The 20,621-nt window shown below is 37.7% G+C and overlaps 1 protein-coding gene across 1 annotated transcript in view; it reads right to left on the minus strand.

Moving 5' to 3' along the window:
* Nucleotides 1-18,651, minus strand: part of LOC121385126 (semaphorin-5B-like) — a 109,400-nt gene extending 90,749 nt beyond the window's left edge. The window contains exon 1 of the mRNA XM_041515664.1: nucleotides 18,486-18,651. Within this exon, the coding sequence (XP_041371598.1) occupies nucleotides 18,486-18,600 (115 nt within the window). The 5' untranslated portion in view covers nucleotides 18,601-18,651. The remainder of the gene's footprint in view (nucleotides 1-18,485) is intronic.
* Nucleotides 18,652-20,621: the final 1,970 nt, after the last annotated feature.

A 20,621-nucleotide genomic window follows, 5' to 3' on the forward strand; every position in this document is an offset into this window, starting at 1 on the left:
CAAGACAACACATATACAAATCATGGGGCACTGGATGAGATGGAGGAAAAAAAAAACCTAGTTAGAGAATGGGGCCACTAACGGGATTCGATCCTTAGACCTAAGCCTCTTAGGAAAGCTCTCTCTACAAACTGAGTCCGATCGTGCTCCCAACCCCAGATGGCCCCCAAAATGGCTCAGCTGACCCCAAACATAATTTTATACATCATTTCTTTTCCTTTCAACTTATTTTCTATATCCAATTAAGGTTCAAGCATGCTGTCCTTTCTTAGTAATAATAGTATATGAATCACTTTTATTCATTTCATGTTATTTTCATTCTTATATCTAAGTAAGGTTCCAGGACGCTGTCTTGGGCACACACCTCAGCTATTTGGGCTGTCTGTCCAGAACAGTGGGTTAGTTGTTAGTTGGTTAGTGGTTTAGTGGTTAGTGAGAGAGAAGAGGCTGTAGTGGTCTTACCCCTACCCATTGAGTCGTTAAAACTCGCTCTGGGTGGGAGCTGGTACCGGGCTGCGAACCCTGTACCTACCAGCCTTATGTTCAATGGCTTATCCATGACATCACTAAATTCTGACGCCATATAATTGTAAATAAAATGTGTTGAGTGCGTTGTTAAATAAACCATTTCCTTCCTTACACCACTGAGTTGAACAATTTCGAAAAGTTAAACAGCAGTTGCTCATAAAGTTTCAAATTGATTACAAAATCTTGCTAATTAAAAAATTCATAAAACAAATTTTGTTCTCTCAATATGACTCATGATGGTGTGTACAAGTTATTGCCATCTAAGTCTGGTTTGAAATTTTGCTCCTTTTTTATCCCAATTCAATGGTGAGAATGTTTAACTCTAACTTAATAAAAAAAAGCCCAGTGGTAAAGCACTCGCTTGATGCACGGTCAGTTTAGGATCGATCCCCGTCGGTGGCCTCATTGGGCTATTTCTCATTCCAGCCAGGAGGGGGACGTAGCCTAGTGGTAAAGCACTCGCTTGATGCACGGTCAGTTTAGGATCGATCCCCATTGGGCTAAATCTTGTTCCAGCCAGTGCACCACGACTGGTATATCAAAAGGCCATGGTATGTGCTACCCTGTCTGTGGGATGGTTCATATAAAAGATCCCTTACTATTAATGGAAAAATGTAGCGGGTTTCCTCTCTAAGACTATATGTCAAAAGTAGTTAAATTACCAAATGTTTGACATCCAAAAGCTGATGATTAATAAATCAATGTGCTCTAGTGGTGTCATTCATCGAAACAAACTTCAACTTTAACTTTTGCTAGACTGGTGTTTTATTAAAAAAAGCATTTTAATAAGATTTTAATATGTAGATACTTTCCAGTAATTTTTTATTTATGAACAGTTTCTTTTCTTCTTTATTCTTTCTTTTTTCTTCTTTTTTTTTTGCTGACAGAAACATAAAGCAAACTAAAACAAAGAAAACCCCATTTGTTCTTCTTCAAATATTGGTTAAGCAGACTAAATCCCCATAATCAAGTTATAACAAACTTTGTTTCTTTTTCTAAAAAGTTGATCAAAACGAACACTAAACTTGGTCTTAAGAGCTTCCATTTTATCTATTTTCATCTCCAGTTTTGTTCTGTTGATTCTCCATTCACAAAAACACACCTCCACACCTGTCAGCTGAAGATTAAATACTGTTACATGCTGGTCCTGAGTTATGACATCCAGATTAACCTCGAGCAGGAACTAGCCCAGCGGTAAAGCGTTCGCTTGATGCGCCGTCAGTCTAAGATTGATCCCTATTAGTGGACCCACTGGGCTATGAGAATGGGTCAACTGATGTGGTTCGATCCTGGAATGGAAGGACCTCAGGTGAGCGCTCTACCCCTCTGTACTTAACAAAAAAACAGGGGTGGGACGCAGCCCAGTGGTACAGCGCTCGCTCGATGCGTGATTGGTGTGAGATCGATCCCCGTCGGTGGGGCCCATTGGGCTATTTCTCCTTCCAGCAAGTGCTCCACAACTGTTGTAACAAAGGCTGTGGTATGTACTATCCTGTCTGTGGGATGGTGCATATAAAAGATCCCTTGCTGCTGATCGAAAAAGAGTCGCCCATGAAGTGGCGATAGCGGGTTTCCTCTCTCAATATCTGTGTGTGTCCTTGACCATATGTCTGACACCATATAACTGTAAATGGAATAGTGTTGAGTGCGTCGTTAAATAAAACATTTCCTTTCTTCCCGACAGAACAGCACATACAATGCTCTTTGGTACACTGGTTGGGACAAGGAGAACAACAGGTCTTTGACCATATGTCCGACGCCATATACCGTAACTGTAAATGAAATGTGCTGAGTGCGTCGTTAAATAAAACATTTCCTTCCTTCCTTCCTTCCATTCACACAAACACACCTTGACAGCTGTCAACAGCAGATTAAATTCCGTTACCTGCTATACATGCAAGTCAGGAGTTATAACATCGAGATTAACCATAAATGGAATGGTGTTGAGTGCGCTGTTAAATAAAACATTTCCTTCCTTCCTTCCTTCTTTCCATTCACACAAACACACCTTCGTATCACACCTGTCACCAACAGATTAAATTCCGTTACCTGCTATACATGCAAGTCAGCAAGTCACGAGTTATAACATCGATCGAGATTAACTCAATTTGTGATGCATGCTTTTAACCAAGGCTATTTCCAGTCAACACATTCTGTCTGTGACCTTCCGAACCCCCGGAACAGCATCTCCTGTTTCATATTTATACTCAAATATCCATTTGTTTTGGTTGATAATTAATTTATTCCACCATTAAATACTGATAGTGTCCAACGCATCATTTAAACTGGAATTAATATCAGATGGAACAAGCTGGCAGGGATGGCAGTGCCACGATAAACCGATAATACTATCAGACAAATTGAGTTTCAAAATGTGATTAGTATTCATAAATCAAGTGACGATTAGTTGTGCAGACAGTAGTATTGCTAGAAAATTAAAGCTAAAGTTAAAGTTTGTTTTGTTTAATGACACCACTAGAGCATTGATTTATTAATCATTGGCTGCTTGATGTCAGACATTTGGTAATTCTGATATATTGTCTTAGATAAAGTTTGTTTTGTTTAATGACACCACTAGAGCACATTGATTTATTAATCATTGGCTGCTTGATGTCAGACATTTGGTAATTCTGATATATTGTCTTAGATAAAGTTTGTTTTGTTTAATGACACCACTAGAGCACATTGATTTATTAATCATTGGCTGCTTGATGTCAGACATTTGGTAATTCTGATATATTGTCTTAGATAAAGTTTGTTTTGTTTAATGACACCACTAGAGCACATTGATTTATTAATCATTGGCTGCTTGATGTCAGACATTTGGTAATTCTGATATATTGTCTTAGATAAAGTTTGTTTTGTTTAATGACACCACTAGAGCACATTGATTTATTAATCATCGGCTGCTTGATGTCAGACTTTTTTTTTATTTTTTTATTTTTTTTTAATCTACTAATCTGCCATCTTACTATCTTAGTTCGAGATATCAGTACTTTAAATATAATATATACACCGTACATTTGACAGTAGTATTCCCTGCAGTGCAAGTCTCAATAAATGTAACCTTTTGACTGAAGGTTGCACATGAAATCTCAATAAAACATCTGGATTTAGCAGTCAGGACCGTTTCATTGATAACACGCACAATAAGCATGCAATAAACTTTACGTCCAATCTAAACAGGAGTGACACTTTTAGTGTATCATATCTACCATGCGGTCAGCTGATCTAATCTCTGTATAATCTCTGTATAATATCTGTATAATCTCCATGCTAATCTCTCCTGTGGACATGATAAGTGTCAATCACATTAAAGTCCCACCCCTGGACATAAATATTAATCTTGTTAAGCACTTGCTAATTTTTCACTTGCACATAAATTTTAATCTTGTTAAATAGCTGTCAATCATTTTAAGTCCCACCCCCAGACATAAATAGTAATCTTGTTAAATTGTGATAAGCACTTGCTAATTTTTCACTTGCACATAAAATTTCAGTCTTCTTAAATAGCTGTCAATCATTTTAAAGTTCCACCCCTGGACATAAATTTTAATCTCATTAAACACTTGCTAATTTTTAATTTGAACATAAATTTTAATCTTGTTAAATAGCTGTCAATCATTTTAAAATCCGACCCCTGGACATAAATATTAATCTTATTAAATACAATGTAGTTGTTAATTTTCACTTGAAACATAAATTTTAATATCTTTAAATAGCTGTCAATCAATGCAAAATCCCTCCTTGGACATCAACTTAACGTTATAAATACCTTGATATCTTACTTACATAAATGTTAATCTTTTTAAACAGCTGTCAGTCATGATAAACTCCCTCCCTTGGTCATTAATATTGATCATTTAAATATTTGTTAATTTTACTCTTAAAAGACTAATTATCAGTCACACTAAATTCCTGCCCTAGAATATCAAATTAATCTTTTAAATTATTTAATATTTCACTTACATAAATATTAATCTTTTTGAACAGCTGTCAATCATGCTAAATCCCTCCCTTGGATGTACAAGTAACTTCCTTTAAATAATGTCAATCATGTTACAGTCCATTCCTTGGAAATGTATATAATTTAAAAGAAGAAAAACCTGTTAATTTGTTAATTCACATTGTAACATGTTAAATTTTTTTTATAAAATAACTGTCAATCATTCATAAATAGCTGTCAATCATGTTAAAGTCCCTCCCTAATGTTTTTAAACAAGTACTAATGTTTTTGCTACCTTTGCCTACCTTGACCTGACCTCAGAAAAGCAAACTGCATTTAGAGAGACAAGGACTGGAATGTGGAGGTAGACTGCTAAAGAATATTATAGATAGGAGTTGTCAGATCAACAAGAAATAAAAAGGAAATAAAGGGAAAGAAAGGAAATGGTGCTGTGGGTCAAAAAAGGTTTATGACAAAACAATATTAAAAACACCAACTTAATCCTGACTGTTGCAAGTCTAGGACAGAAGGATAGGAAGGAGATAATATACATGTATGTCTATATGTCTACACTGTCAGATTTATGACCATATATCAAAGTGACCATGGCAAGTCTAGGACAGGATGAAGTTTAGAAAGTAATATGTCTGCACTTTCAGATTTACTATTGTACTTCAAACTGACTTGGTAAGTCTATGATATAATGACAGGTAGAAAGTAATACTAGCACCTCCGCCACACACAGACTTCCAGATTTACTCAAACTGACTGTGGCAAGTCTATGACAGAAAGACAGGTAGAAAGTAATACCCCCATAACACACAGACTGCCAAATTTACGATCATAACTGAAATTGACTGCGGCAAGTCTAGAACAGCAGGACAGGTGGAAAGTAACACCTTGCACTGCCAGATTTATGATCATACTTCAAAGTGACCTCAGCAAGTCTAGGTCAGTAGGACAGGTAGAAAGTAATACCCCCCAACACACACACCACACACATACTGCCAAATTTACAATTGTACCTCAAATTGACCGCCGCAAGTCTAGAACAACAGGACAGGTAGAAAGTAATACCTTGCACTGCCAGATTTATGACCTTGACCCCCACTAAGATGAAGATTAACTTTTGGTGATAGTGTAAGAAAATATATCATGTTTGATTGTTCCTGTGATTCCATCGTGACTGGTAGAACCCTCGGCCCTCTTGGCACTTGGTACATCCCAAGCTTTTCACGTCATGGCTTTTTCAACACAGAAAGACTTCTGCATTAATCCATAGCAGATGGTAGTGTTTGTTTTTCTTTGCACTCTCTACTCTACACATTAAAATGAGAGATAATTAGAGTTTTATGTTAATCGTTGAATCTCAAATTAATATAATAAAACATTTTAAGAACCTTGCAACAAACTTTTAATAGAATTCTTCTCCTTTTCCCTCAGTTACTTTAACCATTGAACATCTACAAGTTTACAATAGTTGAATTTTAGAAGAATACATTACTTTCTTCCTATCTCATTCCTTCCATCTTTCCATCACAACATTCCTTTCTCCATCTCTCCTTCTTTTCAACTAACCAGCAACCCACAATAGCACCATCCATTAATACATGAACCCATCCATCCACCCATCCATCCATCCACCCATCCATTTATCCATCCATCCATTCATCCATCCAGTCCCAAACATTTATCAGTCCATCTACCAGCCCATCCATCCATCCATCATTTTATGGTATCCATCCAAATATCCATCCATCCATCCATCCATGTATCAAATTCTCCATCCATCCATTCAACCATCCATCCACTCATCAATCCATCCACTTATCCATCCATCCATCTATCATTTTATCCACCCAAATATCCATCCATCCATCCATCCACCTATTGAATCATCTATCCAGCCACTTATCCACCCATTCACTAATTCATTCATCCATCCATCCATCCATCCATCCATCCATCCACTCATCCATCCATCATTTTATCCACCCATATATCCATCCATCCATCCTCCTGCTCATTCAACAACTATGTGACAAATTCAGGTCACTTTCACACTGAACAAACAAATAAAAAAACAAATCAGACAGATATATATTAATAAAAAAAAAAATCCCATTATTACCAAGAGATTTGCCCTCGATCATTTACCGACACAATTCGCCTGGCCTCTTTAATCTTCCCATTACAACATTAAAGTGGGGCCCAGGTTACCCGCCATCAGCACAATAGGCTGGTCTGTTCCCCAAGCACACATCAAAGGGAAGGAGAAATTGTTCGGAACATGTTCGATTATTCTACTTACTTAATGTGGTGTGTGGTGGCGGCGGGGAGAAGCAGGGGTCGACATCTCAAGCAGACCGTTTTATTAAACTCCTAATGTGTCTGTGGGATCACATACGGGAGCGTATCAAGCTGAGAGTCAGCCTCATTTGTAAAGTGACCATTGTGGAGACGATTATTCAAGATTAGGGTGAGGGTTTTTAGACCACAATACTCATATGTAAAGTGACCATTGTGGAGACGATTATTCAAGATTAGGATGAGGGTTTTTAGACCACAATACTCATGTGTAAAGTGACCATTGTGGAGACGATTATTCAAGATTAGGATGAGGGTTTTTAGACCACAATACTCATTTGTTACGTGACCATTGTGGAGACGATTATTCAAGATTAGGGTGAGGGTTTTTAGACCACAATACTCATTTCTAAGGTGACCATTGTGGAGACGATTATTCAAGATTAGGGTGAGAGTTTTTAGACCACAATACTCATTTCTAAGGTGACCATTGTGGAGATGATTATTCAAGATTAGGGTGAGGGTTTTTAGACCACAATACTCATTTGTAAAGTGACCATTGTGAGACGATTATTCAAGATTAGGGTGAGGGTTTTTAGACCACAATACTCATTTGTAAAGTGACCATTGTGAGACGATTATTCAAGATTAGGGTGAGGGTTTTTAGACCACAATACTCATTTGTAAAGTGACCATTGTGAGACGATTATTCAAGATTAGGGTGAGGGTTTTTAGACCACAATACTCATTTGTAAAGTGACCATTGTGGAGACGATTATTCAAGATTAGGGTGAGGGTTTTTAGACCACAATACTCATGTGTAAAGTGACCATTGTGGAGACGATTATTCAAGATTAGGGCGAGGGTTTTTAGACCACAATACTCATTTCTAAGGTGACCATTGTGGAGATGATTATTCAAGATTAGGGTGAGGGTTTTTAGACCACAATACTCATTTGTATGGTGCCCATTGTGGAGACGATTATTCAAGATTAGGGTGAGGGTTTTTAGACCACAATACTCATTTGTATGGTGCCCATTGTGGAGACGATTATTCAAGATTAGGGTGAGGGTTTTTAGACCACATTACTCATTTGTATGGTGCCCATTGTGGAGACGATTATTCAAGATTAGGGTGAGGGTTTTTAGACCACATTACTCATTTGTAAAGTGACCATTGTGAGACGATTATTCAAGATTAGGGCGAGGGTTTTTAGACCACAATACTCATGTGTAAGGTGACCATAGTTGAGATGATTATTCAAGATTAGGGTTAGGGTTTCTAGACCACAATACTCATTTGTAAAGTGACCATTGTGGAGACGATTATTCAAGATTAGGGTGAGGGTTTTTAGACCACAACACTCTAGGAGATTGCTTGGATGGGTTTTAGTTGTTACATATATATGGGTTTAATGTCTTACATGGTGTGTAAGTGAAAGAGAATACTACATGAGTGTCCTATAGATATCATTTATCATACAAGTTATTTCAAAACATATCGAATGAGCAATAGCAAATTGGGTACAATTTTAAAAAATGAGTTGCAAGGTACATGTAACTGGTACCGGTATCTAACAACACATGAACGTAGTTTTTTTTATTTCTTACATACACTTAAAAGCCTATTTACAATGCCTGTATTCATTCATCACAGAGCAATCAGTTTTAATTTAACTTATACATAACAGAACTGTCAATTTTGATGATGCCTATTTTACTGGACAATACGGCTGTGCCTGGTAACCAGGTCATTAACTACAAGTAGCCAATTGCATGTCTTTAAGTTGATAATACACACATATGTGTGTTATTGGTGTGTGTTATAATAAATAACAAATGATGTCCTCACCAAAGTGCATAAGAAACTGAAGTTAGCAATCATACGTGTATTCAGCCTCATCTCACAGTTATCTTCCTATTTGGTTGTCCAAAATTCCAGCCCATACAAAAGTAGTACTTTTTGTGTAAAATGGATATATTCTGGTCAGGTTTAGAGGGTGTGTTTGTTTAAACCAATATCCTGGGAGAAAGAGCTGGACAACAGGGGTTGTCCTTTTCAGGGTATGTGTCCCCCAGGCACGCAAAAGTACATACAAAAATCCACGGGCCTGCTGATATTAATAAAAATATTATAGCCACTAAGGCTATATAGAAACATATAGCGAATCTGTAGTCATGAACATGTTGATGTAGTGCAAAAGACAACAACCCCCCAAAAAACCCACCACTACATAACAAACATTTCAACTATGAATAACCTAGTGTAATCAGTGGGTTTGTAACCAATTTGTATTTGTTTTTCATTCACCGTCTTTTCTTAAAACAAATACTATGCACCTACAACTAATTAACAAGAATAAACCTATTTCAGTGTGTACGCAGCATGCATTCTTTCATGTTTATGTGTTTTTTTTCTCTCTTTTTTTTTTCATCCTGAAACAAACAAACACAGGTAAGTTCATTAACTGTTACTTCACTTCAGGAACACCCAAGCAGAAGAATCTGACAGAAACGAACAGACGTGACAAATAAAGCAACTGTCTTGGACAGAATTCAGTTTTGCCTCATCCTCAGGTATATGGGACAGAGCTATTCCATGAAAGAACGCTAGGAAAAGTCTTTCTTTTTTCTCATCCTCAGGTACATGGGACAGAGCTATCAATGAAAGAAAGAAAAGAAAGAAAGAAATGTTTTATTTAAGGACGCACTCAACACATTTTATTTACGGTTGTATGGCGTCAGACATATGGTTAAGGACCACACAGATACTGAGAGAGGAAACCCACTGTCGCCACTTCATGGGCTACTCTTTTCGATTAGCAGCAAGGGATCTTTTATATGCACCATCCCACAGACAGGATAGTACATACCACAGCCTTTGATATACCAGTCTTGGTGCACTGGCTAGAATGAGAAATAGCCCAATGGGCCCACCGACGGGGATCGATCCCGCATTGAGTGAGCGCTGTACCACTGGGCTATGTCCTCGCCTATGAAAGAAAGCTAGGATTTTATTTATTTTTTCTTATCCTCAGGTATATGGGACAGAGCTATCCCATAAAAGAAAGCTAGAAAAGATATTTCTTTCATTCACATGCTAAGATATCATTGCATTTAACATGGGGAGTATTAAGTCGTTGGTAATATATGGCGTCATATTAATGCGATGTGGTGATCTGAGACAACAATTTTATATCAATATTTTGTTATTAAAACCTAAATTATAAAAATGTTCTCTCCCCATCTCTCACTCTTTCCTTCTTTCCCTACCTCCCCTCTCTCCCTGTTTTCTCTTTCCTGTTTCTTTCCCTCTGTCTTTCTTCCTTTCTTCTTCTTTTCTTCTCTCTCTCTCTCTCTCTCTCTCCCCCATCCCCATCTTTACTCGTTCCTGTTTCTCCTCTCTCTCTCTCTCTCGCTCTCTCTCTCTCCATCTCTCTCTCTCTCTGTCTCTCTATCTCTCTCCGTCTCTCAATTAATCTACCTGTGTCTTTCTCTCTCAGTCTCGCTCTCTCAATCAATATTCTAAATAACCATATATTAAACACCAAACACCCATCATTTAAAACATTTGCTGAGGTGTTGTCAAACAAATCTTCCTTCGCTTTCCTACAAGAACACCCAAGAAGACCTGTGTAACAAACCCTAGCAGACGTGGTCTAGCAGATGTGGTCTAGCAGATGTGGTCTAGCAGACGTGTGGTCTGCACAAACCTAGCATACAAACTCTCCGACATCACCAGTACACCGTGGGCTGCAACTTCAATGAAAGCCGGCCCTTGCTGTTTTCCCAGGTTATTGTGCTGCTGTTATTTATTGTGCAATAAATGTTTCGTAAATTAGTCTCACAACACCTCGTCATCGAGGCATCCTGGGTAATGGCTCTTTTAATAACTCTCCTTCAAATGAAGGTACAAATGTGCATGATTATGGCTAATACCTCCTCGCAGTTCATGGTTCCGCTCAGTCGAACAAGCAGACAAGTCAGCATTTTTTTCACTTCAAAACGTAATTCTAAATCTCTAACTTTATAAACAGTACAATAAGATTTTTTTAATAATGAGCTATAATGTCATAAAATGTATAATAAGATTTTTCTTCTATATATTTTAGTACAACTTTACAAAAAGCACTACCTGTATCAGCATTTATATTTTAAATTCGAAATCTTGCACAATGATAAAATAGCTATAATGGATTTTTAAAAAGATTTATGTCACTGAATGCATATTAGTATAATGGAAATGTGGAATTTAGAAAGTAGTATTTCATTACAGCATGACTCAACTTAATGGGTCTCTTTATCTTTTTCAATTTTATTGAGTATTAAGAGTTTTTATGGGTCTACTAATGTTTCATGCTGGGTGTGAAACAAAAACTAAATACATGTAAAATATATAATAGAGGAAGCTTTTAAGTTTATTTCCATCAACACAGATTTTTCATAAATGATTTCATCAATCGAAACAACAGCTAATGATGTATGTTAAAAAACCCAAATACCAAATGTCAGGTCCGTCCATCGGTCTGTCCATTCATTTTTTGTCTTTCTATCCATCCATCTGTCCATCCATCCATTCACCTATCAATGCATCCATCCATCCATCCACCCATCCACCCATCAATGCATCCATCCATCCTTCAGTTCACCAGTCCATCCATATGTCCATCCATCCATCCATCCATCCATCCATCCATCCATCCATCCATCCATCCATCCATCAAAGCATCCATCCATCCATTATAGCTATATTAAACAGAAAATATCCCAAATGCCATGTCTGTCTATCCCTCCCTCCCTCCCTCTATCCATCCCTTCCTCCTTCCATCCCTCCATCAACCATTAATTCATCCATCCATCCATTTATTCATCTACTAGTCTTTACCCATCCATCCATCCATCTGTCCATTCATTCATCCATCTGTCCATCAATCCTACCAACAAAAAAACGAGAAACATAAAATATAAAAGAATCTTCCATCTTGTACATCAAACACGAGTTCAAGTATAGTCGCTATCCTCTTACGCTATCCTCTTATGAGTGCGACTCTAATTCCACAACCAAGTCTTGTGTATGTGTGTGTGTGTGTGTGTTTTCTCTCTCTCCCTGGGTTGCAGATAAACCACTTACTGCAAGCAATTTCTTCCCTAGTGCCACGCTACAAGATAACAACACTCCCATCCAAGAGCGTCCAAGAGAGGCGTGCACCTGACAGACAATCAAACTGTCTGTTCCCCCCCGGTGTAATAACACCCCTAACAGATCTGATTATGTTCCGAGAGGTCGTCCTAACACCTTGTTCCCACTTGTACCATACCGCAAGTGTTCCTGTGATGTGCTGAGGCGGAGACCTAACACCTTTCGTTAAACTGGTTCCAGACAGTCAAGCCATATATGTGTGTGTGTGTGTGACATTACCTCATCTGTCTTTTTACAAGTTGATAAGAAATTGTGTTTACAAAAAAAAAAAATAATAATAAAAAAAAAAAAAAAAAAAATCCCCCAGTACAATGGTTACTGTAAATAATCAAGTTTATGGTTGACGGAGGTAAAGGCTAGGTTTATTTCCATCTGATTGGTTGTTGGGTTTTTTCTTTCTTTTTCTTTTTTTTTTTTGGGGGGGGGGGGGGGGGGTGGGGGGTTAAGGAGGGAAGGTGATTTAAAGTTAAAGTTTGTTTTGCTTAACAACATTGCTAAAGCGCACTGATTTATTGATTTGGTTATTTTTTACATATAGTATTAGAGCAGAAACCCGCTACATTTTTTTTATTTTAGCACATATGATGTCCTTTTTTGATATACCAGTCATGGTGCAGTAGCTGAAACAAGAAATAGTCCAAAGGACCCACCAATGGGTATCGAACTCTGTACCTATCAGCCTTATGTCCGACGACTTAACCACGATGCCACCGAGGCCAGTTCTTTTCCGATCCTCAGTTTGGTGGCCGCTTAATGCAGGTTTGACTGTATTTGACAAGTTACATTTCTCACACTTGACATTGGGTGTTCACAACAGGAGGTGTCGGCTATCAGTGATAGAAATATTTTAACCACATCTCACAGACTTGTGAACAATGCACCAGAGTTTGTTTCTCGTGCAACATGGGTGAAGATATTTCACAAATCAGGAGCAGGGCGGTGGTGAAAAAGCTAACACATCTATGTTAAAAGAGTTGTTATCATTTTCCATGTTTAAAACAGTCAGATGGTTTGGGTGTTGGGTGAATAGCTGGATGGCTGGACACCTGGATATTTGGATGGATGGATGGATGGATGGATGGATGGATGGATGGATGGATGGATGGAGGGCTGGAGGGATGAATGGATGGATGGATGGATGGATGGATAGATGGGAGGGAGGGGAGGGGGGAGGGAGGGAGGGAGGGAGGGAGGGGGAGGGAGGGAGGGTGGATGGACAGACGGACAGATGGACGGATGGATGAATGGACAGACAGATGGACGGATCGATCAATCCACGGACAAATAGATGGATGGATGGTGCGATTTAGTGGATGGATGGAGGGATAAATGGATGGATGGTTGAATGGATGGGCTAACAAAGGTATAAACAAACAGAAGCAGATGGATGGATAATTGGATATATGGATTGATGGATGGATGCTTGGAAGGACTGATGGACAGGACAGAAGGACAGATGAATGAATGCAAGGATAAATAGATGAATAGGAGAACTGAAGGACAGATGGTTGGATACTTGAAAGAATACATGCATTTAGGTGGATGAAAAAACAGATGGTCATGATAACACATAACGAGATTAAAAATATACAAAAGAATGTGGGCTATGTCAGTACACACAGAAAAGAGATCTGTCTGACTCCCAAATAACTGCTCCATGGGTAGTACTGTTGTAAGTATAAGAGTTATGTCTGAAGCAGTACAATGCTTGTTTCGCTAGTATTTAAGATAAGTATGACAAGTGCCGCACATTTATTTCTCCTCCTTGTTAGACCAAGAACGCAGATTGTGTCACAGACCTGGCATAACAATTTCATCTTACCCATGAAACAATGCAGCGGTTGCCGTAGCAACCATGCCACTGTTCTATTTGTGTCAGTTCTTTAGCACCCAAATTTTTTTTTTTTTTTTTTTTTAAATATTTATGTTAAAGAAAGAAGACAGAATGTGTAACACCATTCCATAATATAATATAATATAATATAATATAACATAACATAACATAACATAACATAACATAACATAACATAACATAACATAATATAATATAATATAATCAGCAATCATAAGGCATCCAGTATTTGCTATCACCATGGCTACAATTCATTTAGACAATGAAGGAAGGAAGGAAGGAAAGAATATTTGTTTAATGACACTTCAGCACAATTTTAACCAATGCACCACAACAGGTTAAAGACCATGGTATGTGCTTTCCTGTCTGTGGGATAGGGTATATAAAATATCCCTTGTTGCTAATTGAAAAATGGAGCAAGTTTCCTCTGATGAATACATGTCTGAATTACCAAATGTCCAATAGTCTATGATTAAAATGATCAATGTGCTTTAGTTGTGCTCTAGTGGTGGCGTTAAACAAAACAAACTTTTAAGTTTTTATTTCAGCACATTTTAATTAAAAGCTATGTGGTTCCTAACATATGGTTATACAGTTACTTCAATATTTGGTTGAGAAAGGGAGAAAGGGAGGGAGGGAGAGAGAGTTAGAGTTAGAGTTAGAGTTAGAGTTAGAGTTAGAGTTAGAGTGAGAGTGAGAGTGAGAGTGAGAGTGAGAGTGAGAGTGAGAGAGAGAGAGAGAGAGAGAGAGAGAGAGAGAGATTTTTACCTTGTCCAATGGGTGTCTGATTTAGATGGTTTTCACTGTACTTTGCAAAATGACTTCAAGAACACATGAAATATTAACTGTGCCCTAAAGATTCCAAATACTAGTAGTAGTATAGCCATAGTGTAAAATGTGCCAACGTATCAATTAACATAACATATTTCTTCCCTTTCATTTCCCACATGGTTTAAATCATTTCTTTAATACAAAACAATGTAGAAATATAGAAAGTATGGCATTCTTTCACTGTAGAAATAGGTAACATGTGACATATATACCACAGGAATAAGAACCTATCCAATAAATAAATATATCATGTTTTAAATTTATTTATTTATAAACTGTTTGGTATTTTTTAAATTAAGAACAGAATTAAATTAAGAACAGGTGAACTTCAGATTTCCTCTCCATTGGAAATGTGGCTAATAGGACCTTTTCCGGATATAAAACGGCAGAGAAATGGTAACAGGAAGAATTTGTTGAAGTAAATGGAAGCGGATGGAACAAAAGGAAGTGAAAACTGATATAGGAAACGAGAACAAAGGTAGAAAAAAGGAATGTTTGTTACAACAACATCCCCAACACTGTCTAATCAGCAGAAAGTACAGTAGGTATGTTAGAACATAAACACTACCTAGAAAAAAAGGCCAATCCAAAAAAAAGGGAGGGGGGAGAGAGAGAGAGAGAGAGAGAGAGAGAGAGAGAGAGAGAGAGAGAGAGAGAGAGAGAGAGAGAGAGAGAGAGACAGAGAGAGAGAGACAGACAGACAGAGACAGAGATAGACAGAAACAGAGAGACAGAGACAGAGGGGGAGAAGGAAAGAGAGAGATATACAGACAGACAGAGAGATAGAGAGACAGACAGACAGACAGACAGACAGACAGAGAGAGAGAGAGAGAGAGAGAGAGAGAGAGAGAGAGAGAGAGAGAGAGAGAGAGAGAGAGAGAGAGAGAGAGAGAGGTTTTAATGTATGAAAATTGCAGATGGAAACAGAAATAGTTTTTTTCTTCTCAAAATATTTTTTTGATCATAATGAACCAATATCATTTACAAGATTATGTTAGGCCACTTTTGGACACAAGCCAGGTTTTTATTTTTATTTATAGAGGCAGACAAAAAGGTTTACATTTTCATCGTCAAGTAGGGAGAGTACAGAACCCCTCAGACCCCCCCCCCCCCCCCAATCCCATTTCCTTCGTGGCCTGCAAATGCACACCAACCAACCCCCATTACACAAAACACAAGACAAGCCATAAAGATGTTCACAGTTATTAACTTTCTAATTGTTTTAACTTTTCATGTGAAAACAATGCTAAAACTGTCATTATCGACAGAACATTATTTCACAGGGCACAAAAAAAAGAGCACTTCCCGGGATTGTCAAGTTGTACAACTGTTGCACATAATGGCTTCAGTATTCCTTTGTTTTGACTGCCGAACTTCAAAGATGATGGAAAAATAGAGCTAGCTGGCACATCGCACTCTGTTACACATGTAATAAACGCAACAATGTGACCCTGACATTGAGGTCACGAAACAGACAGCTAAGCCAAAAATATTTTGGTTCTCAAGAGAAAAGAAAAGAAAAATATGTTGGGGGGGGGGGGGGGGGAATCACTTGTAGCAAAAATTCCTAGCTTTTATTGTATAATAGACAATAAACAGAGAAGGAAATATGATCAGTTGCATAACTAATGTGAAAAACCCAACAACATATATATATATATATATATGAAGAGTTCAGGCCCCAAAACTGAAAAACATCATTTTATCCAAAACACAACTTCTACTACCATTGCTCAGTTCAAGGCATTATGTTCTGGTTTTCATAATAGTTTTTTTTTTAAATTCTTTTCTTTATTTACTTTATTTATTTCAACTTAAGATTACCCATTGTGGACTTGATATGTCTTACATAGAAAGCATCACAAAAAAAACTCTTTTGGAGAAAATTACTAAAATGGATTTATTGGTTTTTGCATCTGAACTCTTCACATATTTAAAAAAAGATTAAAAGGAGAAAAATTATGCAGAAGTGGAAAAATAAATGTCTTTGATGACTTCAACATGATATTTTAACTTTTAACCTAATGACCCTGCTCTTTCTAACCTCTGAAGGTCTCACAATACATTTAAATCAATTAATGCAGTTCAGCCCCCCACCCCCCGCCACCACCAAAAAAAAAAAAAAAAAAAAAAATGTTGGTCTCTGGTTAGACCAAAGTTCCAGAATTGATATGGCTTTTTTCTTCTTTTTTTTTCTTTTTTTTTACACCATTTGATACCGAAATAAAGGGCACATTTAAACTGCACATCCTATTTCATGCACAATGGCATTTTATCTCCAAATGCAGTTTTACATCATAGCAAGAAAAGCCTGGCAAAAATCGACGTTATACCATGGGAAATTAAAAAAAAAAGTTCATACTGGTCTCTGGTCAAAACTGTCGCACGCGCTGACCAGAGACCAGAAATTTATTTTGTTTGGCCTAATAACACAGTAACTGAAATTCATACTGTGACATACCTAGCAGGTAGAGGGGGAGGGGGGCAAGGGTCAAGTTGCTACCCTAAATTGCCCTTTTTAGTATAAAGTTGCCTGTTATGTCTTTTGGAGAAACGATTATCTAAAGTGTCAAGATTAATTTTTACTGCTCCCTTCCCCCACACCCCACCTAGTAATTTTAGACTAAGTTCCCCCTAGATACAGCCATCCAAACCAAAAAAGTAATAGCTATATTTCGCCGTTTAACTTCATAATGGCGAGATAAAAATAAATCCACTACAATAATCTCCATTTAAATTTTTTTATCTAAATTTAAATCATTAAAAAAAAACCCCCACAAAAACCCCCCATACATTTTCTATTTGTTTATAAACAACAGTACACTACTATAAATTCCTTGGTAGAAATACAATCTTTATGTAAATCTCATCTATAAAAACAATTGACAGTTGAAAACAACAAACTGTATATCTTTGTGGGGTCAAGAAGCGAGCAGACAGATAAGAAATGCATCCTTTGGCAATAAAGCAGGATAAATTTACAACTGAATATCTGACAAGTTGTAAACTATGGGCTGACACCCCACTTAACTGTGCACTGTCTATACTGGTAAATAATTTCTTCGGGTCTCAACCACAGTTTAAAATGAGATAGATTTCAATTCATTAATTGAATGGTTTATCTTATTCTCCTCCATGATGTACTTAAATTAAATTCACTGTCTATACTGGTAAATAATTTCTTCGGGTCTCAACCACAGTTTAAAATGAGATATATTTCAATTCATTAATTGTATGGTTTATCTTATTCTCCTCCATGATGTACTTAAATTAAAATAATTTCTTCGGGTCTCAACCACAGTTTAAAATGAGATAGATTTCAATTCTTTAATTGTATGATTTATCTTATTCTCCTCCATGACTTAAATTAAAATGATTATACATAAACAAGTCTAAAGTAATATCTTATTAATTCAGGAGCATAATATATGTTAGTGATAAAGAATCCTTGCCTGAGGTGCATTGGATCACTGGATCGATTCACCTCAGTGGTTTCAGTAATTTTTCCCCCGGACCAATGCTCCACCACTGGCATATTAAAAAGCCAAAGCATGTATTGGCTGTCTATGGAGAAAGGGTATATAAAAAAGAAGTAGTTGTTTGCTAATACATCCATCAGCCGATGATTAATAAAATCAATCTGCTCTAGTAGTGTTGTTCAACAAAACAATCTTCAACTTTAACTTTTACTAGACTGGTGTTTGCACCTAACATTAAATACATGTGATATGATAGAATATGATAGGTACCAGTCCAATTGTTCGCAAGCGCTCACCCTCATGATCACGTATCTAGAAAAAAAAGAAAAAAAAGACACTGACCTTCATAGTTAGTGTATCGGAAGTCTGACGGAATTATCTCCTCTTGCACAGACTCGGCATAGAAGGCACTAACAACAGATACAGCTAAGAGCCAGAAATACATTCCTCTACACATCGTCTCGTTCTAACTGGGGCATAGCGTGGCAACTCAGATCCAAATTCACACGTTTTTTCTGAAACAAGAAAACACATTATAGTAAAAAAAATTACACATCATTCATTATTTTCACACACACCAATAACACACATATGTGTGATAACAATTTAGAAAATCATACGATTGGCTACTCCTAGGTGATGACCAGGACAGCACTGCCATACCATCAAATGAAAAAAATAAAAATAAAAATAAAGATATGCTTCTCAAAGTTTGTTTTGTTTACCGAAACCACTAGAGTACATTGACAGGTGCTCGATGTCAAATATTTTGTAGTTTTTTTATACGTCTTCGAGGACACCCATTATATTTTTCCATTAGCAGCAAGGGATCTTTTATATTCACTTTGTTACAAACAGGACATCACATACCACGACCTTTGATATACCAGTTCTGAGACACAGGATTGGATGGGAAAAACCCAATCAGAGAATGGGTCGACTGATGTGGTTCGATCCTGGAATGGAAGGACCTCAGGTGAGCGCTCTACCCCTCTGTACTTAACAAAAAAACAGGGGCGGGACGCAGCCCAGTGGTACAGCGCTCGCTCGATGCGTGATTGGTGTGAGATCGATCCCCGTCGGTGGGCCCATTGGGCTATTTCTTGCTCCAGCCAGTGCACCATGACTGATGTATCAAAGGCCGTGGTATGTACTATCCCATCTGTGGGATGGTGTATATAAAAGATCCCTTGCTGCTAATCGAAAAGAGTAACCCATGAAGTGGTGACAGCGGGTTTCTCTCTCAATATCTGTATGGACCTTGGCCATATGTCTGACGCCATATAACCATAAATAAAATGTGTTGAGTGCATCGTTAAATAAAACATTTCTTTCTTTCTTTCATTCTTTAATAAAGAAACAAAAAAATGAGTTTGTTTTGTTTAACAATACCACTAGAGCACATTCATTTATTGATCATCTGCTATTGTATGTCAAACATTTGGTAATTTTGACATTTAGTCTTAGAGAGGAAACCCGCTACATTTTTCCATTAGTAGCAAGGGATCTTTTATATGCGCCATCCTACAGACAGACAGGATAGCACATACCACAGTTTTTTGTATACCAGTCATGGTGCACAAGCTGGAGTGAGAAATAGCCCAATGGGCCCACCGACAGGGATTGATCCGAGACCAACTGCGCATCAGGCGAGCACTATACCACTGGGCTATGTCCCGCCCACCGAATTGTTTGCAATGCAGATTTAATCAGAAAATACCTATCCCATGTTACCAGATGTGTTGTTTTTGTTGTTGTTTTGAGAATTGCTTTACTCGTAACAAAGAATTCCTTCAAATGAACACACTAGCCGATAAAAACAACTTCCGACCCAGCAGACCACTACATCAAGATAATTATTTTGTTACCCACAGCGGGCGCCCATCTACTTCAGTTTCCTGCTTGTTAGTTTAGGGCGGCATGTCAAAATATTACAAGATACCTTCCTACAAATGTTCATTCTGCTACAAGCCACATCTGTGATAGCCGAAGGATTTTGTTTCATCCACATCACCTTGCTTTTAATTACTTACATGTACGTTATAGTAATGTATATATACTGGACTGGCCTCGGTGGCGTAGTGGTTAGGCCATCGGTCTACAGGCTGGTAGGTAGTGGGTTCGGATCCCAGTTGAGGCATGGGTTTTTTAATCCAGATACCGACTCCAAACCCTGAGTGAGTGCTCCGCAAGACTCAATGGGTAGGTGTAAACCACTTGCACCGACCAGTGATCCATAACTGGTTCAACAAAGGCCATGGTTTCTGCTATCCTGCCCGTGGGAAGCGCAAATAAAAGATCCCTTGCTGCTAATCGGAAAGAGTAGCCCATGTAGTGGCGACAGCGGGTTTCCTCTCAAACTCTGTGTGGTCCTTAACCATATGTCTGACGCCACATAACCGTAAATAAAATGTGTTGAGTGCGTCGTTAAATAAAACATTTCTTTCTTTCTTTCCTACCAAGCCCAGCACATTTTTG

The sequence above is a fragment of the Gigantopelta aegis genome, chromosome 11, assembly GCF_016097555.1.
Source record: "Gigantopelta aegis isolate Gae_Host chromosome 11, Gae_host_genome, whole genome shotgun sequence".
NCBI lineage: Eukaryota > Metazoa > Mollusca > Gastropoda > Neomphalida > Peltospiridae > Gigantopelta > Gigantopelta aegis.